The sequence below is a fragment of the Cucurbita pepo genome, chromosome 17, assembly GCF_057944985.1.
Source record: "Cucurbita pepo subsp. pepo isolate OVF chromosome 17, ASM5794498v1, whole genome shotgun sequence".
Classification (NCBI taxonomy): Eukaryota; Viridiplantae; Streptophyta; class Magnoliopsida; order Cucurbitales; family Cucurbitaceae; genus Cucurbita; species Cucurbita pepo.
Window position 1 is genome coordinate 12053983 of NC_141814.1, and position 27033 is coordinate 12081015.

General features: G+C 36.1%; 2 protein-coding genes across 3 annotated transcripts; one reads left to right on the forward strand and one right to left on the reverse strand.

Moving 5' to 3' along the window:
• Window positions 1-3238: 3238 nt before the first annotated feature.
• LOC111778986 (hyperosmolality-gated Ca2+ permeable channel 1.7) lies at window positions 3239-11176 on the reverse strand. 2 transcript variants are annotated; one of them, XM_023659005.2, is made up of 12 exons: window positions 11029-11176; window positions 10024-10357; window positions 9706-9855; window positions 9127-9262; window positions 8282-8383; window positions 7912-8031; window positions 7735-7815; window positions 6761-7101; window positions 6212-6457; window positions 5389-5713; window positions 4568-4801; window positions 3239-3604 (listed from the first exon to the last, which is right to left on the reverse strand). In XM_023659005.2, exons 2-12 carry the CDS (start codon window positions 10332-10334, stop codon window positions 3380-3382), a joined length of 2271 nt encoding a protein of 756 aa, XP_023514773.2. In that variant the 5' UTR covers window positions 10335-10357; window positions 11029-11176; the 3' UTR covers window positions 3239-3379. The 2 variants fall into 2 exon arrangements, with proteins under 2 accessions (XP_023514773.2, XP_023514774.2); XM_023659006.2 differs by having other exon boundaries at window positions 10024-10391.
• Window positions 11177-13598: 2422 nt separating this feature from the next.
• Window positions 13599-25850, forward strand: LOC111778206 (protein HUA2-LIKE 3). Its single transcript, XM_023657896.2, has 12 exons — window positions 13599-14045; window positions 14730-14806; window positions 18450-20564; window positions 21193-21628; window positions 22884-22992; window positions 23101-23213; window positions 23310-23497; window positions 23599-24058; window positions 24148-24643; window positions 24767-24946; window positions 25107-25159; window positions 25239-25850. The coding sequence occupies exons 1-11, from the start codon at window positions 13923-13925 to the stop codon at window positions 25130-25132; spliced, it is 4323 nt and encodes a 1440-aa protein (XP_023513664.2). The 5' UTR covers window positions 13599-13922; the 3' UTR covers window positions 25133-25159; window positions 25239-25850.
• Window positions 25851-27033: the final 1183 nt, after the last annotated feature.

A 27033-nucleotide genomic window follows, 5' to 3' on the forward strand; every position in this document is an offset into this window, starting at 1 on the left:
TGATGATATGGTTCATGTTTTTGTGTAGACTTATGTTCTCAAAGTGAATCTCAAGTGTTGCAACGCATGCCCCAATAGAGTCGAGAAGAACCTTCTCAAACTTCCAGGTATGCCCATATAGCTTCACTCTTAATTTTCAATTTCCACCAATATTTTGTTTCTTTTATGTTACTTCATTTCTATAAATATTTTTAAAATTATGTAAATTCAAAAAATATTTTTTCAATTTTGGAACATTGAGGTCGTGAAAAAAAAGATCAAACATGTGGGATCTCACTTCGGTTGAGTAATAGAGAGGATGTTGGGCCTTGAAGGGATGTGGATGGTTAGATCTCACATTGGTTGAGTGTGAGTCAGGATGTTGCCCCTGAAGGGGTGTAGATGGTGAGATCCCACATCAGTTGAGTGTTAATGAGGATGTTGGCCCCAAAGGGAGGTAGAGTGTGAGATTTCATATCGTTTCAGTGCCAGGGAGGACAATGGGCCCCAAAGGGGGTGGGGTGTGAGATCCCACATCGGTTGAGTGCCAACAAGGACGCTAGCCCAAAAAGAGCGTGGATTGTGAGATCCCACATCAGTTGAGTGCTAGCGAGGACGTTGAGCCCCATAGGGGGAGTGGATTATGTGATCCCACATCGATTGAGTGCCAACAAGGACACTAGCCCCAAAGGGGGTTTAGTGTGAGATCCCACATCGGTTGAGTGCCAACGAGGACACTAGCCCAAAAGGAGTGTAGATTGTGAGATACCACATTGGTTGAGTGCTAGCGAGGATGTTGGGCCTCATAGGAGGAGGGGATTATGAGATCCACATCGGTTGAGTGCTAACGAGGACGTTAGCCCTAAAGGGAGGTGGAGTGTGAGATTCCACATCAATTGAGTGCCAACGAGAAGAATAGGCCCCAAGGAAAGGGGTGGAGTGTAAGATTCCACGTAGGTTATAGAGGATAATGAAACATGTTTATAAGGGTGTGAAAATCTCGTCCAAACAGACAAGTTTTAAAACATTTATAATTTATTAATGTTATGTTTGTTTGTTTTTGGTTGTAATGGCGGCCAATGAAGATGTCAAATCCGTAGCCATTGATATACAAAAAGGATTGGTAACTATCACTGCAAATTACACCTTTGATCCATTAACCATCGTACGTGCAATGTCAAGAACTGGTAAGCTAGCACGATTACAACCCATGGGATATGTGGCGCCGGCGGCCTCCGCCTTTGTCAGAGATTCCGTTCATCAGAATATTCCTTCTGCTGCTTCAGATCCTCACTGTAACAAAATCGATTGGACCCAGAACTGCGTTCCTGGCTCCAGCAAGGTTCATTTCAACGAGGCGGCCGGCGGCGTTCTGCCGGTGGATGTGCCGTACCGCCACCGGCTGTCAATTCGGCCGGGGTCGCAATTTGGAGGTGTGGGTCATGATGCAAGCCGTGGGTTTGGGCGTCCAATGATGGAGCCGTTGCCACAGCCTCTGCCGCCAGCCATGCCGCCCGCCATGCCACCAGCCATGCCACCAGGGGACGGATATTATCGATGGTCTGAGCCACCGCCTTATTATTGGCAGCAGCAACCGCCCCCCGCTGCGGTTGCTGCTGCACCGGGGCACTACTTGTTCAATGATGAGAATGTAGAGGCGTGTAAGATCATTTAGACCCGAGTTATATTTATGTTCGCTTTACGAACCTTTATGATTCATGTAAGAATATGAGCGATAAACCAAATGAATCCAATAGTTTCATCTATTCTCAGTACTCTATAGATTAATATTGGTTAAGTTAGTATTTGATTAATTAAATTTAGAGTGAAAAATTGATATGAACAAAAGACATCTATCATACAATATACTTCAACGAATATGAGAAGGAAATGTCGTTAAAATTATCAAAAGATATTTCAATTTATGTCATATTAAAGAGAATGAAGTTTTATTATTATAAAATTTGAGTGGATAAAAATTTAGCGTTATTGTATTTCATTAATATATTTTAAAACTTTTTATTTACTTTAGGTTACATTTACGTCATGGTTAACTATGGTTATAAAGTAAGAATGTTACTTGTAATGTCTTTAATAGTTTCGTGTGAGAGTATATAAAATGTTGTATTTGTAAGTAGACTTGGAAAATCCAGTAAAATAAGCATTTGTACTTTCTTTAGCTAATGGCGTAATTTAGGTTGCATGTAGAATCATTCAAACATGATCAATCTTCGTTGTGGAGTGATTCAAATCTCAAACGTGTTCTTCTTGAGATCATTTGTACTTTCTTTAGCCCATGTAGAATCGTTCAAGCTGACATGATCATTCTTCCTTGTAGAGAGATTCAAATGATCATTCTTCCTTGTAGAGAGATTCGAATCTCAAACTAGTGTTCTTCTTGAGATATTTGATTAACAACAATCTTCCTTGTGGAGTTATTCGAATCTCAAACTAGTGTTCTTGCCTGAGATATTTGATTAAGAAGAATCATTTAAGCTAAGATATGATCGATCTTGCTTGTGAAGTGATTCGAATCCCAAACAAGTATTTTTGTCATAAGATATTTGATCAACTAGCCTGATTCCATATCATAAATGATGTAGTTTGTTCACAGTATATAATTTTAAATCTTCAAAAACGAAATTTAATTTCATTGATTTTAATAAAATTAAAGGTGCACTAAAGATGATCTCAAATGTGAGGCATTTTTGTTGGACCAATTTTTGAAGAGTTATGATTCAAATAAAAATTAATTCGTTTTTAAATATGCTTGCTTGAATTCATTAAACATTTATCAAGTTTTGTGCTCAATTAAAAGTTGATCAAATCCCACAAATTTCTATTAATCAACTTAGTTTCTACTTCGTTCTTTAAATTTTCAAAACGTCCCTCAAGCTTGAAAATTAATTTTAATTGGTCCGAGTACAAAATAAATAAATAAACACATGCATACATATACAAACTTCAAACTCGATTAAAAAATGTATAGCATAGCATGAAGTCATAGACAGTATACGCTAACTTAACTGTTACATTTATCATTCTAATAGGTCAATTAGACCAAAAAAAATCATTTAGAAACCAATTTTAAACTTCAAAACTTTGAGGATCCAACATGCCATTTTGGAATTTCAAGGACTCTTATTGGTTAAAAAGAGTAAACTTGTCTTAAGAAAGACAATGCATCTTTAGATCTAATAAGCAACCGACACGTGTTAAGGTTCTATAGGATGAGTATGATTTCAGAATACTGTTAAGGTTCTATAGGATGAGTATGATTTCAGAATATCTATTATTGACCCAGCTCTGGCTACATCAAAGAGTGTAATAGCTCTAATGATATTTTCAGTTAAAATTCATGTGTAAAGATGCTTCTTTTTCTAAGTTCATTGCTAAAAGCCTACGCATCTGACTCAGAGTTGTCTTCAGAAGGGAACTTACTACTCCTCCGAGAGGTTCTCTTTGTAGGAACCAGAGAGTTGCTTTCTTCATCATCATCAATGAATGTTATTTGTTCTAACGAGCTGTCCTTGAAAACTGGGTGCACATAAGCATCCTTTAAATAAGCTTTCAGGTCTAAATTTGGTTCTGTAGCCTTTTCCAGTGTGTCCTTCACCATTGCATCCTGCCAACAGTTTTCAATTTGGATTTCAAACTCTATCATGATGAACCATAAATAGTATGTTTATCTAATGACTTCTTTTCATTCACACGATCACTCGATTCGTTTCTTCTTTCTTGCTGTCTAAGAAACGCTCTTAAAACTTTGTAAATTGAGATTTTTGGTGTCTAGTTCCCATGATGTATTCATAATACTTTGTTTTCTATTCATTTTGGATTTTGATGCATGATAAAAAGTATGTCTATCTAATGACTTCTTTTCATTCACACTATTCGTTTATTCCTTCTTGCTGTCTAAGAAACACTCTTAAAACTATGTAAATTGAGATTTTTGGTGTCTAGTTCCCCTGATGCATTCATAATACTTTGTTTTCTATTCATTTTGGATTTTGCACTCTATCATGATGCATGATAAAAAGTATGTCTATCTAATGACTTCTTTTCATTCACACTATTCGTTTCTTTCTTGCTGTCTAAGAATGATTCTTAAAACTACGTATACATTGTGGAAATTGGTGTCTAGTTCCCATGATGCATTCATAATACTTTGTTTTCTATTCATTTTGGATTTTGCACTCTATCCTGATGCATGATAAAAAGTATGTCTATCTAATGACTTCTTTTCATCCACACTATAAGTTTCTTCTTTCTTGCTGTCTAGAATGATTCTTTAAACTATGTATACATTATGGAAATGTAAATTGAGATTTTTGGTGTCTAATTCCCATGGCATATTCATAATACTTTGTTTTCTTTTCATTTTGGAATCTCCACGACATGAGGAAAACGTAAAAGAAGAGCGGAAAATACAGAACAAGAAACGATATCGAAATCTCTGACTCTATGATAATAAATATGATCATCGTGCATTCGTATTGACCATGATGATATGAATATTGATCCAAATAGGAAACTTGATTGTTGCATGCTTTTTGACTTTTAAAAAAGAGAGAGATTGAGAAAAAACCTGTAAGGGAAACTTGACGAAGGCGGACTCAAAACGCCCCTGGCAGAATTTATGAACCCAGAGGGTAAAAATAGGTAGTGCAACAAGACATGCTGATGATTGTTCTGCCTCTCTCATGCTGAACAATCCCATCAGAAGAAGCTGGGCTATCATTAAGCCAATAATTACTCGACGATGTACATGGGGCCAGAACGCTGCACCACTCTCATACTTCTGGTTGTATACATTAATGATCTGAAGAATATGAGCACCATGAAACAATAGAAGTCATTGAGATATTATATTGAAATTTTTGTTCAAATTGTATTCAGAGTCCAAAGTAATCTGAGACAGCAGGCACAACAACTTTAGTTTCAAACTCTAATGGCATATCAAAATGGCAATATAAACTTGTGCACAATAGTAGTTCTGAAAAGAGAATTCTTTTTTGTTCGAAATCCTAATACCATATAAGCTTCAATTAAAATATTGCACCAAACTCACAAAAAATGAAAAACAATAGACAATAGTAGCGGGGGTGATTTGTTTATTAATTCCATTGGTCTGCAGAAGCCATAAGTATACTAAATTTCTTGTTGCGATAAACCAACATTATGTAACATGGATGGGATAAATTGAACACACTATTTCTTCATGCATATATAAAGCTCTTTAAAGCGAGTTTCCAAGAATTCTGAAGCAGCAACGAAGTTAAAAACCAAAAGCGAAATCCGAAAAAACCTTAGTGAAACAAGTATTATTTGACTAGATATAAGTTCTAGTGTTGCTGCTAGTTAACATTTAAAAACGAGAATATGATAGGAAGAATTTAGCAAACTCACCTGATGACGATAAACCAAGTAGGAGAAAGCAAAGAATACAAGGATGAAAGGGAGCAGTATTGGTGTGACAACAGAATAAACCAACCCCAGCAAGATATAAAGCTGTATTCGAGGTTCTGATACGGGAAAGTCCAAGCAACCAGGATCCATTGCTTGATCCCTATCTTGGTCTGTCTTAACTAAAAATGCATTCTTCAGGTGGAACATGACCAGTGGAACCAATCTGAGAATCTCTGCAGCAATTCCAGCCCAACCATCAACCATTATGTAAGTAATGAAAAATGTAGCTTTCATTGGAATCGAGTCACCAACTGTTTTTGTGAACCTGAAAAAGCAGAATATATTGATGCATCATGCTGGAGTATCCCCTCTTCAAAGTGCATCCTGTGAACTAGTTTACCGATGTACTTATTTGCCACTCTGGCTTCTTTCTAGATAATAATTTCATGCCTAAAATGTACATTCAGTTTGAAACAAACAAAAAAGAGTATAATTTTCATGGCATCTATACTCTTCAATCTGGATAGATAAATGCCAGAAAACACAAAAATTATAGGGATCAAAACTTTGAGTTAAGCTCATCCTAAACTGTCTTGTTGAGCTAACTTTGGTTCATGTATAGTTTGTAGTAAAAATATAGTCGTAATTATTTCCAGAATTTTAAAATGAAGGTAATATTTCTTTGATAAGCATGCTACACCATTATACTTGATTCTAGTTTTCTTATTGCAAAAATTCATTTTTGTTTTCTAAAGAATATTTTGTTCTATGAGAACTTCTGTAGAACATTAGCATAACTTTCTGAGATGAAAGCAGAACATACTCTGTTGAGGGCTCGTTAAGGAACTTTTGAAGCTGCTGAAATGCTGTTCCTGTTACAACGCTTCCAAAAAACACATTGACTAGAATGAACAGATGATACTTCTCAGCTGTTCTCCTATCTAACGCTGAGAGGGATGTAAAACCTTCTATTTGTGACATGGCCATGAGAATTCTTGGAAGAAGAATTAGGAAAATCTTTAAAGCAATTCCGGGAAGAAATCCTTGGATGACAGACTTTATAACCTTCCTGCAACAAATGTTTCCAGTGTTTGAAACTTTAACTGTTAGGCCATAACTGCCACCACAATAGCATATCTACCTGTTGCACGAAGTTTGAGAGAAGGTAATAAATTGTCATATAGTTTTTATATGGCTAAAGCCTATAGTTCATTGTAAACAACGGGGAACCTGCCTGGCCTGAGTTATTATAAATTGCAGTTGCATTTATTGACTCTGAGAAGCTCGAATACTGAATAGTATTAAGAATTAAGCACATTAAACGAGAAAAAATTGATGAGTCTAGAAGGCAATAAAGGTAGAAAGAACTTACTTCTCAATTATAGGCTTCAAGAATGGAAAGACCTTCTCAATTCCCTCTATGTTCGCCAAAGATTGAACAAAAGCTATGGGTATCATAAAGCAAAAGGTGAGAAAAAATAAAGCAACGGCCATGATCAATTTTCGTAATGCAAGTTTTACATATGGAATAGCAAGATTATCCCAAAAGATGTCACGTGGTTCAGGAGCCCATTCTGTCAACCAAATTGTAGGGTTACTGGACTGCTGTGTTTGAGCACATACAGCTGCTGCCCATCTTGTCTTAAATGACACAAATGCTGCTGGAATTAAGGCATCGGGGTCGCTTAAAACTTTCTCTCGCTCTTTATCTTCCTGCACCAAAAATAACACCTTAGACACCAATAAATTGGGATACAAAAAGAAATTCATATTAAAGGATGCAAAGAACGCAGCATCAATATTTGCTAAAAACTGGTACCACGTGTGAGAGTTACTCAATTAAAGGCATATTATTGATTACGTGAAACATCAATAATAAGCGCCTATGCAGTAAAAACAATGATTTACTAAGTAAATAAAGGAATAATGCAACAGCCTTGGGGGGGGGGGGGGGGGGGGGGGGGGGTGGGTGTTGGGGGTCAGTGGCTATTAAATAGATGGTAGTTCAAGATACATAGGTGATTGGACAACTATCAGTTTGCATATATGTTCCTTTTTTCCTATTATGTGTTGTGGTATACCATCTTTTCCATGACTTACAAAGGTTGATCGTTGCCAAAATATGTTAGATCTTCGAAGAAAGGACAAAGTACAAATAAATAACCAAGTGCTCAATTAAGCTACAATCTGATTAAGGAAGCAAAGGTATTAACAAAAACATGGACAATAATGGAAGTTTTGATGTGTTGCAAAAATAAGTTCTAAGGAAACCAGATATCAGATGAGGAATTGAAAAAAAAAGCTCGTTAAAATGTAATTGAAGTTGTACATGTTACTTTTACTCACTTCTTTACTTAACTTCTCGAGCTCAGTAGAATAATACTCAATTGCATCCACCTTGGTTCCCCACAGTCCCCATAAACCTGTCTATAAATGCAATTCACTTCTTCCAGGTTATTTGAAGTTTCGATGAGAAAATTAAGGAAGGAAAGAGACTTAAGTTTCCCATGTAAAGAAAGATACCTTTGTAGTGGGCCTTTGCGTAGGACTTCTCTCATACTTGTTCTCGTAGTATACAAGCCAATTCTGTAAACCCTTCTTCTTTTCAACCAACTTTGCAAGGTAATTTGCATTATAAACAAGCTACAATAAAGAATAAATAAATAAATAAATAAAGTTGCAGTGACACTAGAAAGTTGGAGGAGAGACAATCCTATTTTCAGAATCCAGACATCACCATCCACGTGGCTGCATTAATATATATCAAATTAATGTGGAAACAAAAATAACGATATACTTATTTCTACATCGATATTGCAACATTATAAACTTATTAGAGCATAAATACTTTATTGGAAATTTACATACTATTTATCTGGAAAAAGTTTCATACCTGATGTGTCAGATAGTGATCGGGGTGATTTACAAAAAAGAAATGTTCAATGTGCTTGCTGATTGATTCATCAGGATCAAGAGGAACATTCCTCAGAAGGACCTATAAAGAAACTTGAAACTAAGTTATCAGGGTTAAAAGTTATCAAATTACTAACTAAAAACAAAATATCAATGCAAACATATTGAGATCACTTCAATTATACATTTGAAAGATAGTCATTTTAGAATTGACAAGAAAGATACAGGAGTACTTGAGGAAAAACAATAAAATGTTGGTATTTAAAAATCTATTATATTCGCAATTTCACATTTCCACAAGCAAATATAAAATCTCTTTTTCTTTTAAAACAAAAGAGTTCAGGACTGTTGCATACTCTACCCTTTAAGGGTTTGTAAAATCTGCAATGCTATTCGGTCAAATACTATTATTAGTTTAAATGGAATTGTCATATGAAGCCTATTAGACTTGCACTATAGATTCCTTAAAGAATTAATGGTCATAACTAACAGATGCCAATGCCTATGATTTGTAGATTCAACCAACAAACCCCGGAAGATTTGATCCATTTCTTAAACGCATTGGTCTGATTTGCAATTGCTTGCAGCTTTTCCGAAATTAACTTCATCATACTTTAAGCTGAGTACGACAACAAATAAAATTATTTGCTCTTCGTCAAGTTCCACCTAGATCCACCATAGGCAAATACATGATTGAGCTTCAATGCTTAATGAGTATAAACTCTAGAAAGTGTTGTGCAGATGTATTTTCTTCCCCTCCCTGAGGATATAATGTTGAGAAAAAGGTCATAACAAATATGTAGAAGTATACAAACTGAAACTCACTGTAAACTGATCTGGACGTCGTTTTTGAGCTGCTAAAAACCGTAGCCTCATGGAAGCTATAAGCTTGTACTCCTTGTATAAAACATAATACGTCCAAAATGAGAAGACGTAAAACATGACTATATGCGCCCAAAATCTGGAAGAGAGTGTTGTGTAAGAGTGAAAGCAAGAAGCTTAAATTGAGATATGCACAAATGACTTCATACAACGATTATTAAAACTATACTTCAAAAAATGTGCACCTCAAAATATCAAGTTAGCAGCACAAAGATATTGCCAATAATGCAACAAAGAACTACTATAAACTAAAGGTAACTTTCAAGGCACTTCCTCTGTAGGACATGGAAAATAAAATTTACCAAGGGTTTTTAATTGAAACTAACGGGTAGGTCCACGGTCGTTCCATAAAAATATGGGGCAGTTTTATCTGTAGAAGTCAAATAGAGATTTTGATCCCGTTGCTTTAAAGAGTTCAAGAAACATTATTATGGGGATTGATAACTGTATTTGGGATTGTTCACAGTAATTCTTACAATATGGTTAATTGAGCAGATAGGACACAGATAAGAAGAGGAAAACCTTTTTGATGCTGCTGGAATGTTGGATATTGAGAGTTTGTCAATATCACTGTATGTCAAGCCTTTGGCATGCTCTAAGGTATCCCCAGTCCAATTGACAGGCACCAGAACAGCAAAAGCAAGAAAAGTTACAGGGACAAATATCTTCAAGCTGCATTATGTATGTTAAATGCATTATCCTTCCACACCATGAAATGTAATACGACATGCATTAGTACAAACTAGACCACATATAAGCTTCTCCTGTAATAATCTATAACTGCGTGTCTAATATACTCAGGCTCTATAGACTTAATGCACAGACCAAAATTCAGCTCACCCAAGAAGGTAAATTCGAACAAACACAGCAGAATCAAGTCCCGCATGTTCAATGAGCTCAGGTTCTGGCATTTTCAATGCTGCAGGCATCCAATTTAGAAACCTAATATACATATTCAAGTCCAAGTTGACAAAATTGTGCACATGTCCCGAACGTCTTGGACTGCCCCTTATTCCCTTTAGATACCACTTGGGAAAGTACACTCGATCATTGATTGGTTGAAGCCGTAATAGTGCAAATGCTACAAGAAAGGCCAATGCAGAGAGAAGGTTGATTGTTGCAGAAACGCCTATGTCTTGAAGATTGGCCATTTATCCCTTTGATCGTTGATCTCCTGGTTGTTTTACGAGAAGTACATGACAAACAATCTGAGTGAAGACACTGGTTTATGAAATTATTCATATTCATGACTGAGTGAAGAAACAAAATTGTCTTGTAATTTACAGTTCCAAAACATCCTATCCTATCCGTTGTTTCTAACACAGCAACCAGACTGAAGACTGCGCTATGCCCTAAACCACATTCTAGTAATTTCTGAGTTTAACATTCTCGTCTGCACGCCTTTTAATCTCAAATAATAAATGATATAGGGGAAGAAAACATACACAAATATCATTTCCTGGTCGATATCACAAAAATGAATGTAAAAAACATCGGTCGTTTAATCAACGAGCGCAAATGCAAAAACAGATCTAAAATCCTAATGTTCTTTCGGCAAGAAAAAAGAAATAACTCCTTTCTAAAGCTGCACCAACAAAATCGCTGGAGGAAAATCAGGATTGACAAAATAGCCTGAGATTCACGTCTGAATTTCAATACTATAAACTAACCATACAACAGTAATATCGGTCTTCTCATCCAACTTGCATACAATTATAAATCCACAAAAGAACAGTAAGAAATTCCTCAACATTATTCCAATCCTTCCGAACATTTTCACAGGAAACAAACGAAAATCTTAGGCTAAAACGAATACGAAAACAGGGTAAAAGGCGGAAAACAAACCTTTCAGGGGTGTAGAGTGAATATTAATTGATATTCTGAAGGAGCTCGATCAACCGGGGAGCAATGACGGATCAAAACAACGAAATTGGGGAATTGTTTTGGGACAAGATGAGCTCCAAATCGGAGAGGTTATAATGGCAGCTGGGAATCGGATCAGAGTCCACATGAAATCGTTAAGTTCGCGCTATTTATATCATAACCGTTATGGGTGTGACGAATGTTTTCATTCGCCTTTATGACCATTTTACCCTTGTCCCCATGTACGTTATGTTAATTTTTTTTTTTCAATTATTATTTTTCCTTTCCTTACATACTATTTTAATTCCTCGAGTTCATATCAAGACGTTAAAGTTTGACTTTTTAGTTGACCTTCGACAGAATTATATTTACAATTGACTCTAAATTTATTTTTTTTAATTTGATAAAAATAAATGATTATTTTGTTGAATTGCCACGTTAATATAAATTTAATTTACAACCATTATTGTATAAAATATTTGAATATGAATAAAGTTCAACTAATTAGTGTCATTCTCCCCGTTGGTTACATGGGTAGGTTGCCCCTCACGGCTACGTTCTCTTGAAAATGAGACAGTGAGCTCGTTACACCTTCGTAAAAAATCTACGTACATGAAGTGGTTATTGACAGACACTCCAAGACCCACCAATCCTCATGAAAATCTAGATCGGTCTCGACCCTCTATTCATCCAATTATAGGCGTTAATAGTGAGACATCTGTTGAGATATAATATTTCGATAATATATTATTTATAGAATATACCTTATATATTATTTCTTTTATGATTTGATTTATAGATTGTATCCATGTAAACACACTTTCAATCCCAATTCTATTTCTCATTCTTATACTGTGCTAACTAGCCGTTATTTATTTAAAATATCAATTATAAATTATAAAAATGAGTTTTTTTTTTATCTACAAAATTAAAATTTGTAAAAAAAAAAAAAAAACTTTTAAAACGAATTAAAACAAATGAGTTAAGAAAAAAATAAATGTTTTTTAATAGGGCAATTAATTAATCGTAATTTTTTTTTGGAATCCAAGGGCAATGCCGGAAATAATCAAATTTTAACGTATGACTAAGATAATAATTTTTTTGTTATTACTATAAAAATATAATAAATTTGTTTATATTATATTTATGAGGATCATTTTCTTCTAAAAAAATTATCAATCTCTTATTTAGATTTTATATATCAAAATATTACTTTTTTTTTTAGTTTAATTTTCATTTAATACCTAATAACTTCAAAACTTGCTATAAAAATGTAAATTCTTTATATGAAACTTAATTTTTAAATTTAATTATTTGTCCTGCTAAAATATATAATTAAATATTCATACTTTTGTGTTGTTGTTATTTTTAAATGAAATTATATTCGTGTTTGTTAAATTAAAAAATATGTAATATATTATATTATAAACTATATAGTAAAATAATAGCTGTAACAAATTTATAAAATAAAATATGTTCTAAATTAATTAATAATGGCTTATTCTCACTTTAATATAAATATATTATCAAACTATTATCAATTATTTAAATTAAATTTTAATTTATAAATGTGCGAGGATATAAATACATTTATATATTTTGTTGAATCAATTAATTTTAATTTATTTTGATTATTGTATTTTTCGAACGTTTGAATTAACATTATACTTTTAGCTTTAGTTGACTTGATCTCGTAGTTCCAAAATGTGACTAATTTATATTAAAATAACATTGAAAAAAACAATTATATATATATATTAAATTTGACTATAATTTTGTATGCATTTATATACAAAATATTGTTGCAATTGTGAAAAAAAAAAGGCTTAATTTTTTTAAAATATTTATTTAATTAATTTGCATTCTCTCTCATTCTCCACTACCTCGACGTTGTCCTGCTCGTCTCATCCCAACAACCACAACAGTTGTCAACCAAAACTCTTATCGAGTGCAATACTAAAAGCTCTAACTGTCGTATCATGTTTGGATGGTTCATTGTCTACCAGAAACATTTATTATTTAGGTGAAGAACGATATGTTTTAAAATTATTTCGAAACTAATTTCTTGTCTATATCAAGTTTAACGAACAAATATTAAATACATAAATACGAACATTTACGACATGAAGGGAATTCAACGATGACGATAACTGTGAAAACTTGATCCGTTGAATCAATTAGATAAAATGAGAGTTAGTGATAAGAAAAGTCGACCTTGATCCGTTGAATCAATTAGATAAAATGAGAGTTAGTGATAAGAAAAGTCGACCTTGATCCGTTGAATCAATTAGATAAAATGAGAGTTAGTGATAAGAAAAGTCGACCGGACCGTTTGTGGACCGGCCCACCGAAACCTGGGAAGTATGGGCCGGAGCCGAATGATTGGTTGGGTGGGTCATGTGTTATTTACATAGTATAAAAAAGTAAGATAATAATTCACAAAAAGCGCACGTTAGAATGAAATATGAGATAATTTCTTATTTTACGCGCGGCGTATTTTAGTATCCGCTCACTTAACCAAGCTCCGTATCTCCCTGTGTGAAAACGCTCCTTCCACAGAAAAGAAGAGAGAAAAATAAAAAGAACTCTGCAGTCTGTTTTTTTCTTTGTTTTCTCTCTCTTGCTGTGGAATTTTAGGGTTTTTTTTGTTGCCTTTCGTTCTCCATTTTTGTTCTCACTTCGTGTTTCGGTCACTGGAATCTTCTTTATCCGACTGGTTTTGGTTTCCAATGTCTGTTAATTACTTGAAGTTCTTTTGTCGGTGTAACAACTTCCAATTCGTCGGGCGATTTCTGCTAATTGGTGGCTTTGTGCTTCCAATTGAGTTGAAATAGTGGGGTTTCCTTGTTCAATCGAAGCCCTTTTTGGGTGTGGCTATGGCGCCGAGTCGAAGAAAGGGCGCCGGCAAAGCCGCTGTGGCTGCCGCCTTGCGCCGGCAATGGAAAGTTGGGGATCTTGTGCTGGCGAAAGTGAAAGGATTCCCTGCTTGGCCTGCTACGGTATGGTTGAGTTTGTTGAACTTTGATTCTTGTATTTGGATGGGGTAGTGGTTTCTTTTGTGCTTTAGTAAGGGTTTGGGATTGCATGTTTTTAGGGGTATTTGCCTTTTGAGAGGATTAGTGGTCTGGCACAGCGTTGGAGATAGCTTAGCTAGATTTTGGTTGTTCTGATTGAGAAAATATTGTAACTTTATGGATATTTGATATAGGTTTTCATAGATAAATTCAGAAGCTTTGGAAATTCTAGTTCAAAGTTTTAGGGAAAACGACGGTACTGTGGGCTATGAAGATTTGGACGGTTTAACGATCGTGAAACCGAATAACATGTACACGATCTGGAAATTTGGGTTTTTTTTTTTTTTGTTCGACTATTAATCTTTTTGCGGCTGGAAAATGGTGGATGTACTAATTATTGTTGCGATTTAAAGACCCACAAGGCAACAAACATGAAGAAGATGTTGCAAGTGGAACAATTATATGATTCCTTACTGTGAATTCAATACTAGAACAAGCACTTTCGTGTTGCTAATTTTAGTGTTGACTCTTTGTTGTCAATATTTATGGATCAAATGTCAACTAATCTCTCTGTCCATTTCTAGTGGTTAAGATAAGATAGAAAAGATGGTGGATTTTGTGTTTTCATGTACAATTTAAATGCACTCAGCAAGCTCATTTTGATGACAGGTGAGCGAGCCAGAGAAATGGGGTTACTCAGCTGATTGGAAGAAAGTTCTTGTCTATTTCTTTGGAACCCAGCAAATGTGAGTTCATTTTCGATACTTCTGACCCAAATTTCTTTGGAATGTTATTTTGATTATAGAACAAATCTTTATAACTCTGCTATCATTTGAAATTAAATATCTGGGAAGTTGCTGAATCACCGTGTTTGTTTGTTGGCCTCATCATATATGCTTTTCGGTTTCTTGCTATTCATACTTGCTTGCAAGTTTCTAATAAGTGACCCTTTTCATTTGTTCACCATCAAATAATCTACGTTCACCTTTCACTTTCTCGTGATGGAGCTCATACATATTACTGATACAAGCAAACATAAGGTTGCAACTATTATTAATGGTTTTTTACAAGGTTTGGATCAATTAACTAATGTGTCAGGAGATTGAAGTTAACAAAACAAGCATAGGTTATTAAGGATAAGAGAACGAAAAATTACCTCAAGGGGGAATCGGAGTTGTTAGTAGGAGGAGATGAGTTTGATGTAGAAGTTAGGAGTGTAGAGGGCTTAAATAAGGAGATTGTAATATGTAGCAAGTTTTTCGTAGGAAGTTTAGTTTGAAGAGTCTTTTGAGCTCGATCTTCTCACTGGTTACAGATGATGGACATGCTGTTTTGGGGAGTATAAACTTGGGGTGAGTGATTCCATTCCTTTTCTCCTTTATGTGTTCCTAAGCCATTCATTGACTGTTTTGATAGGCAGCCTATTGGCAGTAGGGTGATATAGGTTTCACCTATACTCCTTTCACTTTGAAAGAGGCTACGGGAGGTACTTTGTTTTAAAGATTACAGTGCCTTCGCATTCTTGACATTCTTCTAGGATAATGGAATATTATTAAGTTGGATTTGCTCAGGGTGTTTGTAGTGGCCCTTCTCTTTCTCTCTTTCTATTTTATGTTGCTCCAATTTAGTTATATTCTTAAGGGAGGATATTTATGGAGCTATACTTTTCATTGAATCAAAATATTAAAAAGTTTCCGACTATCTGTTACGCATATCATATCCTTTATGATGGTATGGTTATTTCACACAGGCACTATAAAACTTGATATTATGATACTAACAAGTACCATAGTCTTTTGAAGTGGAGAGCCCCTTGGGATCACTCACAAGGTAGATTAGGGGGTAATGGCTTCAAAATAAGTGAAGGCCTCCTGAGCTTTGAAGTTGTTCACAAGAACTAGGTATTCAGACAACCTTTCATTGGATGCTTGGCAAGACTTCATTTGAACCTATTCATTGAGTTAGGCTTCTAACTTAAAGTTGAAAGGATAGGTTTCTAAAAAAGGCTACTACATGTTTTAATTGCATGGACTCTGAAGTTTCCTTCTTTTAAATGAAAAAATGGCATCTACCATCTCCAAAAAAAACTTTCGAAGGATTCTCTGGACAAAATATCAATCTCCAAAAAAAAAAAAAAAAAAAAAAAAGAGATCAAGGGCATCAATATTAGCACAAAGATTATTGAAGAATTTCCTAGCATATATGTTTGTAAAAAGGGAGAATGGCCGAATATGTACCAAGGACTACCTCTAAAAGGAAACCACAAATCCTTTTCCTTCTGGAAGATTATTATTGAAAACATAGGAAGAAGGTTGTCACACATGGTCATCATGTTATACTTCAAATGGTCAAAGACTCACTCTAATACAAGCCACATTATCCAACATCCCCACATACTACATGTCTCTATTTGAAAAGCCACAAAAAGTAGCCGCGGATATAGAAAGATTATTCAGAAACTACTTGTGGAAAGATGGCCAACACCTTGTTTGATGGAATATTATAAACCTCCCAACATAAAAGGGAGGCCTCGGTCTTCCTCGGTAAGGAAGAACAACAAAGCTCTCCTCGCCAAATGGATATGGAGATATCATAATGAAGAAAAGATCCTGTGGAGAAATCTTATAAAGGCTAAATATAATTCTACATCAAATCACCTCTCATTCTACAAAAGGGTCTTGGAAGTAAATAAAGAAACATCAAAACCTCATGACCAACCGAACTTGCCATAAGGTGGGTGATGGAGAAAGCACATTAGTTTGGATCGACCCATGGGTTGAAACACCACGCTAGCCATGAGGTATCCACTTCTTTACAGGCTCTCTCATAGCAAAAAAGCCATGATCAAAGAAACGTAGAATGTTGTCAACAAATTTTGGGACCTGAAGCTTGGTAGGAATTTAAAGGATAATGAAGCAACATAATGGGCCGAATTAAGCCTTGACCTTGCCTCTGTGGTATTTTCAAACAAAGCAGACTCACTGATTTGGCTCCCCAGTGCTAACGGGGTCTTTTTTTTACCAAATTCTGATGATGGACATGGGGGAAAAAGTAGAAGCAATAAATCGCACGCTAGCAAAGACAGTATGGAAAGGACATCAGCCTAAAAAGGTGAAGTTCTTCCTTTAGAAAATAGTGCATAAAGCCATTGTGCGTAGCACAAGTGAAAATCTTCAAAAAAAAAAAAAAAAAAAAAAAAAAAAAAAAAGAAGAAGAAAAGAAAAAAAGAAAAGAAAAAAGAATTCCTTTCATCACTCTTTCTCTAAATTGGTGTCCATTATGCAAGAAAGAAAATGAATCACAAAGCCAGTTGTTTATGCAATGCACATATGCTCAGAATTTATGGACAACGATTCTCAATATATTCGAATGACATCTCACATTTCCTAGGGAGGTAAAGGATCTTTTGGTATGACCTTAACATACCACCCTTTCAAGAATGCAAAAGCCCTACTATGGAAAAACCTCATCATGGCTTTCTTTTGGAATCTGTAGAAAGAAAGATATCAGAGAATATTTTGAAAAAAGACACAGACCTACACAAAACTATTCGGCAAGGTTGTTTACCAAGCTATATCTTGGTGTAGATTGTCTAATATTTTTACTTTCTATAGTTATACCTCTCTCATTGAAAATTGGGAAGATCTTTTGTAAATACCGGGATAATACATCTCTTTTTAAATTTCAATCATGGATGAAATTGTCTCTTATAAAAAAAATTATTGGCTGTTGGACTATTATCTTAGTTAACTGGAAGGTGGTGTCTACATTATTGGGTTTGGGAGGTTTAGGGTTGGTAAACTTCTGGGAGAGGAGTGTGGTGCCAATTCCTAAAAGGGCGTGGGGATTGATAGTAATTGTAGAATTTTTAGAGGGGTGAAGAGATCATGTGATGGCGTTCGAGAGACTGAGGTGGTGATGCCGACTAGGCTATTATGATCTTGGTTTAATTTTATTCGATCGAAGCTCCTTTCGGTAGGTTGTTTGTGGGACTCCTTTTTGTTGAGTTTGTTTTTTAATGCTCTTGTACATTCTTTCATCTTTTTTTAGTGAAAGCTTGGCTTTTTGCCAAAAGTTCTTAAAAAGGCGTGATTGTATTCTCGGGAACCACAAGCTCTTTGGCGCATGAACATTCGCAGTAACATTTAAATTGGGGCAATGAAACTGTATTCGATTTTATAGAGATTTATGGGTTCAGAACCAACCACCCTAGATTTCCAAAATCTCTGTAGCCTAACGGACTCACGGTAGAAAGTGTTGTTCTTCTACTTAGAATTATAGTATCAATATTTATTGGATTTTTTTTTGTGCCCTTTTCCCTGGTTGCTCTTACAAGTTGGACATGGGTAACCTGGAAACTTATGTTGTTCTCATCAATATTTCTTGCAGAGCTTTTTGTAACCCTGCTGATGTTGAAGAATTTACTGAAGAGAAGAAGCAATCTCTTTTGGTTAAACGTCAAGGAAAGGGAGCAGATTTTGTTCGTGCTGTACAGGAAATCATTGAATGTCATGAGAAGTTAAAAGAATGTGATAACAATGATGAGATTATCTCATCTGATGATGTAGCTCGAGTAAATGGGGGTAGTGTTGTAGATTCATCTGCCAATGTTGAATCAAAAGATGAAACAGAAGCTCCTGTAGCAAATAGTAACAATCTGCAGTCAAATAATTCACTTTCTTCTAGAGACACAAGTGATCCGGCTCTACCTATAAAATTTGTATTGGATAGTGCACAAGGTAGTTCTTTGCTTGATAAAGAGGCCTTGCGGGATGAAGCTACTGATGCTGCTCTTTCCGAGCAACCCTTTCCTGCTAGTACCTCTTCAAGGAAAAGGTCTGGAGGATCAAAATTAAAAAGCTCTATCACAAAGAGAAATGTATCTGTTCAGAGATCTAGAAGCTCATCTAGGGTGGAGTCGCGCAGGTTACAGCACCTGGCAATCCCATCTAATAATGGGAACATAGTGGCCAATAACATTCCTGAAGAGTTACAGAGACGAAATAAGCGAAACAGAAAATCACCTGGTGAATCTGACTGCGATGATGCAACTTCAGAAGCTTTGATTTCAAATGTTAGCATTGAAGATAATGTTTCTGAAATTGTTACAGCCGACTCTGATACCTATAGCCTGAATGAATGCAGCACTATTGATTCTGGGTGTAAATTTGAGAACTCTGAGACTGCTGTGGAGTGTTTGGAGAGAGATGTTGAGTTTGGCAAAGGACTTGATCTCCATATAAAGGCTGTAGTCATCAAGAAGAAAAGGAAGCCAATCAGAAAACGAGTGATGAATGATGCATCTGAAGATAATGGTGATGCTCAAGACAAGGAGGAGATTTTGGAGGCTGTGGTGGATCACTCTAATCAATGTTCACAAAATGATTGTGAAAAGGGGGCAGAAAGATGTTCCAAAGAAGATGGGGATGAACATCTTCCTTTAGTGAAACGAGCGAGAGTTCGGATGAGCAAATTATCATCTTCAGAAGAATGTAAAAGACATTTAGATACAGAAGAACAGAACCAAAAGGAAGTAATAGCTATCAATCTTGTTGGGAAAGTCACCAATTATTCAAATTCTTCCAATGGTAGTATTTATAGAGGCTTGGATGCAGTAAATGATGTTCCGAATTACACGTCACCTTCTAAGGTTTGCACTCAAGTCTCTGCAAATTGGTCTCAGCTTTGCAATTTTAAGAAAGACCAATCATTTTGTTCCTCAGTTGATGGTGAATCTGTTTTACCACCATCAAAACGCCTCCATCGTGCTTTGGAGGCCATGTCAGCTAATGTGGCCGAAGAAGATAAGGCTGCTGCTGAAGCCACTGTATCCATGCGAACTTCTACGAATGGTTGCATCACAACTTCTACATGTAGTTCCTCTCATTTCCGGACAGAAATCAAAGAAGGCAATTGCTTAGGGCTGCATAGTAGAAAATTTCATGATGACCCCTCTGAAGTGGATGATCAAGGATTTTCTACCAGTGCGAATGACATGATCACTGAGGCAAATGACAAAACACCTGTAAAAGTAGACTGTGGTCATCAAGCAGATCAAAATTTACCAAATCAACAGGATTCCAAGGATTACATCCTACTGGAGGGTGGGGTAAAACATATTGATGATGCAGATCATTGTGATTCACGTGTAGGCTGTCATTCAGATAGAACGGAAGTTCAAATTAATAGTGTGGAAAAGGAGTCTCCTTCTAGAGAACCGGCAGATGTCAGATCTAATTGTTGTGAAGTGGATAAGTTGCTTCCTCTGGATGACGAAGGAAACACTGATGTTGCTGCTCCACATATTGTTAGATCTGAAAATCCTGATGAGCATTTGGAATCTTCAGAGAACTGTAGGATGGGCTGTGGACTTGTTACTGGTCCCAATGATATTGCTCATCTTTCACATCAGAATGGATCTGATGAAGTGAAGTGTGGTGCAGATGGTATCACGGTAGCTAAGTCCCCGAAGCTTGCACCTGCTGATAATTGTGAAGAGAACATGTAAGCATACTTATGTGTTTATACTGCCTTGCTTCACAGAAATTTTAATATAATTAAACTTGAAATTCTCCTTATACTTTTCTCTTTAACCCATGGATTCTTTAAACTTTTCGTTCTTCTTCCCCATCACCGTCTCTGCTTCAGAGATTAAAAGTCATTTTAAGCTTCTCCCTTGCCCATTCCTGATGGTAGTTTTCTTCATTATACATCAATCATTTGTGGGGAGTACATTGAACAGATATAAGATTGAGAGGATGAAAATTTCTTGATATATAAATGCTAATAAAATAAAGTAGAAATGATGCTGAATATTTGTGTATTGACAGGTTTTTCACCATTCATCTTTTATGTTTATATGAAAATGATCCAAAGAGTAAATTTTATATTTCCTTGTCAATTGGCACATAAAATTCCAGTTATAGATTGAAAAATTCTTCAGTCTCTTTCTTTGGGCCTATAGTTAAACTGCATCCCGTTGTTCACTGTAGCCTTTATAATTAAACTCATTAAATATATAACAAGAGTGTTTTAGGGACCATGTTTGGTTAACAATTCAGTTTTTCATAATTTAAATCGGATGATTCTTCTGCGCGGTCTTTTCTAAATACTTGTTTTATTCTTGTCATAGGCTTGATGTGAAAGAGGTTAACGGTCGAGATTTGGTTAACAACCAAACATCTCCCTTTTCTAGTGATCATGTTGTTGCAAAGGATGCATCAGAAGAAAGGTCCAGTTCGTCTGTTGTAGGCACAGGCTGTTCTCTTGCAATGGATTCTGTTGATCCTATCGCTATTTCAGTTAGGCATCATCTTCTAGTAAATAGTAGCAGTTGTAGTCCTCACATTAGGTTATCTCACAAGAAAAGTTTGGGTGCCCTTTTCGAGGAAGTTAAATTTGAATCTGCAGTGACTCTAAAGTTAAAGCCTGTGGGCAAGAATGTTGAAGCGCATGCTGCTCTTTCATCCTTCGAATCCATGCTTGGGAACTTGACTAGGACTAAAGATAGCATTGGTCGAGCGACACGTGTAGCTATTGAATGTGCGAAGTTTGGTGTTGGCCCCAAGGTATTATAATTTATTTTCTGGATTCTTGTTGCTTCACTTGCTAGTTGTATGCCTTTTCATTCCTAATTGTAATTTGCAAGCGAGAAGATTTATCTAACCATTTCGCATCTCCCTTTTTCGAGAGGAGAGCCTGAATTTCAAGGGACACTGGCACTACTGCAATTGTTGTCAGAACATGTTTTAATTGAGCTTTTTTTATTAAAAAAAATTGGATTACAAGTGATTTACCATTCTCCATGATGTATATTTTTCAAAAATGAAACTAAGTCAGTGTTCTCAAGTCTTTCTAATTAGAACTGAACTTGCTTCTTGAGCATCATTATCACCTCATGCTACACAATTACGTTTTATTTGGTGAAATCTATTTGTTTTTTATAGTTTTGTTTACATCAGGCTTTTTTCTCCCTCTTAGTTCATGTGTGCAGCTTAGTTCCTTGATTTATGAACTACTTTTGACTTAATAACTGTCTTTCTATTTAAGATTTCTTATCTTTTCTTCCTTGTTCCTACAAAAGTGTCCTGTACTGAATGCCAAGTGTATTGTATGTCCAGTGTGTCCGAGATTGACACATGTCCAACACCAATGCTTTGCTCAAAACAGTGTCTGCTACATGGATTTCAATTTAAATTAGTGCTGAGATATGAAGATGAAAACTGCATTCCGCACTGTAACAAGTAATCATATGATGATACAACATTACGTACCCTTAGCCTGGTTTCGATTATAGGTTCTATCATGGTTCTCTTGCAGGTTCTCTAGCCTCTGCATCTTTATAATTGGTTTTGAACGTTACTAGTGTATCTCTGCCCACTGTGCTGTGTTCTTGAAAGAAACAAATCCTTCTTTTTACGAATAATGACTACTTTAGTCTTGGAGGTTAACTTCTCCATATTGTAATGAAAAAGCTTGCATGATATCAGAAAACGGACACCGACAAAAATCTATTACATGATGTGATAACTGGTCATAGTTACCATCTTACAATCCAATCTTACTAGACTTTCTGAAAAAGTAAGAATAAGAGCATATTACTTGTCAAAAGATTATGTCTTCGTTTTTCTTTCTGCCACCATATTTTCTAGAAATGTTACGGAAAACGACTGCATCTTCTGATCCCTGTTCAGTGAGTAAATTGAACTATGTTGGAAATTTCAGATGCTGCGTTATTGGGCATTATTGAATAATTTCTTTTCTCAACTTTTAGTTATTATTTGAGGTTTTTTTTTCATTATTTTGAATCGAAATTCTCTCTAGGTGGTTGAAGTACTCACTCGGACTCTGGACATGGAATCAAGCTTACATAAAAAGTTGGACCTGTTCTTTCTTATCGATTCAATCACGCAAAGCTCTCAAAATCTAAAAGGCAAGTCATTTGATGACCTTAATTCTCTTCTGGCAGTATTATAATGTTATGTTTTAATGAAGATTTTTTCTTCTAAACTTTATATGAAGATGTTTGTGAATGCTACAGGCAATGTTGCAGATATTTATCCACCGGCCATCCAGTTGGTGCTCTCACGGCTCCTGTCTGCTGTTGCTCCTCCTGGAATTGGTGCACAGGAAAATCGTAAACAGTGCATTAAGGTTTCAATAATCCTAAGTACTTGGAATGATATTTCGTTCCATCTCTTCTTTCAATATCGATATTTTGGCTTACTCACCATTCATTGTCTGCCACAGGTTTTAAGACTTTGGTCACAGAGAGGGGTCCTTCCAGAATCAATAATTCGCCATCATATCCGAGAACTGGATTCACTCAGTAGCTCATCCTCCAGTGGTGCCTACTCTCGGCGTTCATCTAGAACAGAGAGGTCATTGGATGATCCTCTCAGGGAAATGGAGGGCATGCTTGTTGATGAATATGGAAGGTTTGAATATATTGGTTCTTTTTACCTATAAGAAAATACTTTTCATTTAAATAACCTTTAACTTCTAGAATGGGTTCATTGATAATTTTTACGAATTGTAGCAATTCAAGCTTTCAAATTCCTGGTTTCTGCATGCCTCGAATGCTCAAGGACGAAGATGAGGGAAGTGATTCTGATGGAGGAAGTTTTGAGGCTGTTACTCCTGAGCATACACCTCAAGCTTGTGAAGAACTTGAGACTGTTCCTGTAACGGAGAAGCGTAGGCATATTCTGGAAGATGTTGATGGTGAGCTTGAAATGGAAGATGTTGCTCCCCCTTGTGAAGTTGAAATGAGTTCCTCTAATTCCGTAGTTGTAAATGTCGTTGAGGCTGTGCATGAAAAGTTCGAGCAGCATTTTCCTCTACCTATAGCTCCTCCGCTACCTCAGGATGTGCCGCCGTCATGCCCACCACTTCCATCATCCCCTCCTCCCCAGCCTCCGCCTTTGCCTCCTCCATTCTCCAGGAGTGATTCATGTGCCAGCGATTTTGAGTTGAGGCGCTCCTATATGGAGACAAATGTTAGCACCTGTTCTTTTGCTTCATTTATTCTGCTTTTCATTCTACTTAAATTTTTCTATTTCTTTCCCCTATGGTTTATATCATGCAGAATGTTCGAGGTAATTCGATGCAACCAGTCGTTCAATCATCAAATGCATCTGGGACGACTCCAAGAAAAAGTGATGCGGTACATTATCCTGCCTCATCAAATGCATCTGGGATTACTCAAAGAACAAGTGATGCGGTTCACTACCCCGCATCAGAGCGCAGAGATCTTCAGATGAAGATGCCCGAATGTACTCCTCGTTCCTTTAGCAATATCCCTGCTAGAGTATTGAATAATGGCCAGCGTGATGATTCTACTGCATTGCCTAACAAGGCTTACCCCTTAAGACCACCCCATCCTCCACCACAAGATCAGTTTACCTATGTCCACGGAGACCACCGCATGAAGCCTCGATGGGAGGACGCACCCACTTCTTACTCAAGTAGATTTCGCTATGCTGAAGATACGGATGGCGAAAGCTTCTACAATGACCATGAAAGAATGAGACATTACTCCTATGAGCCACATGAGAGCTGGAGGATTCCGCGACCTTTCTACGGTAAAGTTTGTAGCATATTTGACCGACCAATACGAGAGATATGTAAAATTTGTAGTCGTGGTATGTTTTTTAACTTTGTTGCAACATTTTAATGTTGACTCCCTCTGTCTTTTTTTAATATAGGTTCTCGCTATCACGATAGAGCAAGAACATCCTACGGTCCTGCTTCTTGCGGTGGAACTCCATGTGAACCGACAAGAGTACATAGCCAGCGCTGGAGATTTCCCTCTCGAGATATAAACAGTAGAAATTCTATGCCTTATAGACAACCTTATGAAGGTCCCGTGCGTGTTTCAAATAGAGGTGACTGACTAATTTTATAGCCGTTCTTTTCATCTATACATAAATCAAAGCATATCATATAATTTTGATGCCATTTGACATGAATGGTATCACTGCTGATGCATAAAAAGCCATTAAGATGAATGTACTCTTTGTTCATTTGTTCTTTTTTGTATTTCAGGACCTAGCTTTTGGCGACCAAGATGAAGAAACATAATCTAATTACTAGAAATGGTACCTAATTGTCATAAAGTTTATTATTATTATTATTTTTTAAGCTTAAGCTAACTGCATAAACCATTGGGTGTTGCAGGTAGAAACGATTTTTTAGCTTACTCCTTAAGATGTCGACACGGTTCTTCAAGGGTGCATGTGAGATCGGAATCCACGTGTGCCGATGGGTGTACATAGGTAATATATCATCCTGTAGAGATGGTTGAGAACTGTAATTATGTAGGCTGTTTATGCAGTTTTTCCGATTTTTCTTTTAATTTAGAACGCACGCTCGAGTCCCCAATTTTTTTAGCATAACTTATCAGTTGGAAAGGCCTTCACTGGGTAGTTTGCCAATATACAAAGGCAGTTGTTAAAAGGATTCATACCTCTTTACCTTATCAGGCAGTCTGTCTCCTCATCCCCATGCCTTAGTTATGGAGGAACTCTTGGATATTTTCCCTTGCTTTCTCTCGAGCAAAGTAACGGTCAGCTCATCCATTAAGAACGAACTCGTAATGGTGCTTCTCGACACCCCTGTTTTCTCCTCCTCTTCTCCTTGTCCATTTGAAATCTTCTTAACTCACAACATAATGTAAGGTACTTATATTAGCAGCTACATCTTGTTCAACATTAAAGTTACACGGTGGCTCTCCATCGCAACTTTTGTATATTCATTTATATATATAGATCTTCCTCTTCATGTCTGCAAGCATCCGAGAGCATCCGAGTGGTCGTTATGATCTAATAATAGCTATTTTTACATAGAAGATGGATAAAATTATTTCCCTAGAAGTTTGAATAAAGAACCTGCTGGTATTGTTTAAGACTGAAGTTGATTTCAAAAGGGAATCTGAAGAGAGAATTCTCTTTGTTTTTGTTTGTTTGTTCTTGGGGTTTGAGATTAAGTTTCTGCTGTGTGAAATGTGGGTTTTGATGAGCTTTTAACCTTTTTACTGCTGCCTTGTAATTGTTTTGCTGGATTGGTGACAACATTTTACTACCTAATGATATTATTAGCCTTTTGTTCTGTTTTGTTTGAGAAATGAAGCATGTTTACTCTTTATTACTTGTATTAGTTTCCATATACTTTGAAGTTCTTATCAAGCTTCAAAAACGAAGAAAAGTAGTCCCAAATGTTTGTTTTTTTGAGGGAAGAAGAATTAGATGATTGAGGCGGGTTTGGGAATTCGGGTATCAAGTCCTCTTACGGGGCGAAGCCGAAACGAATAGTATCTGCAAAAGACATTGAAAAACCAGGAACAATGCTGTACAATGCTACAATAGGAAGAGTGACTAGGAAATTTGGCTTTTAAGTACTTTGATATTGCACCATATGTATAAGACGGACATGAATGCAAGGCAAAGAGAACCGTTGCACGATGTATTAGAAATTGGACTCGTTGGACCAAACATGAGGTTCGAGGTTTAGTTTGGGTTTAGAAAGTCTTTCGGGTGCATATGTTCCAATATGCAAGATAGAACTATTTACCCACTATGTTGTGAAGTATAATCGTCGAACAAGAATTGAATTGCTGTATTTTAGTCAACTCAACTCGACCATAAATTGGTGGATCGAACACGACTCGGGGTTAATTCTAAACTCTATAATCTTACTGTTATTTTGTTTATTTGCTTTGTTATGTTATCGTCTAAATGTCTAAATCTCATTGTTAGTATATCTTGTCCATTTTAATTCGTTACGTATTGTTGTCAACTTCACCGTTTTAAAAATGCGTATATTATAAGGAGAGGTTTTCACATCCTTGTAAAGAATGTTTCGTTCCTCCCTCCAATCGATGCGAGATCTCATAGTTCAATGTCATGCATTATGTCGTCTTCTTCGTGCTTCAAAGTTCAACTAAGACGTTGATATGCATAGTCTATTGACCTTA

Excerpts from the sequence above, each read along its gene's own strand:
- LOC111778986 (XM_023659005.2), bottom strand. The coding sequence starts at position 10,334 with ATGGCCAATCTTCAAGACATAGGCGTTTCTGCAACAATCAACCTTCTC. Across the intron at positions 7,102-7,734 it reads TCGAGAAGTTAAGTAAAGAA|GAAGATAAAGAGCGAGAGAA; the intron begins GTGAGTAAAAGT and ends TTTTTGGTGCAG. Across the intron at positions 4,802-5,388 it reads ACTTGGTTTATCGTCATCAG|ATCATTAATGTATACAACCA; the intron begins GTGAGTTTGCTA and ends CATATTCTTCAG.
- LOC111778206 (XM_023657896.2), top strand. The coding sequence starts at position 13,923 with ATGGCGCCGAGTCGAAGAAAGGGCGCCGGCAAAGCCGCTGTGGCTGCC. Across the intron at positions 23,214-23,309 it reads ATCGTAAACAGTGCATTAAG|GTTTTAAGACTTTGGTCACA; the intron begins GTTTCAATAATC and ends TGTCTGCCACAG. Across the intron at positions 24,059-24,147 it reads GCTCCTATATGGAGACAAAT|AATGTTCGAGGTAATTCGAT; the intron begins GTTAGCACCTGT and ends TATATCATGCAG.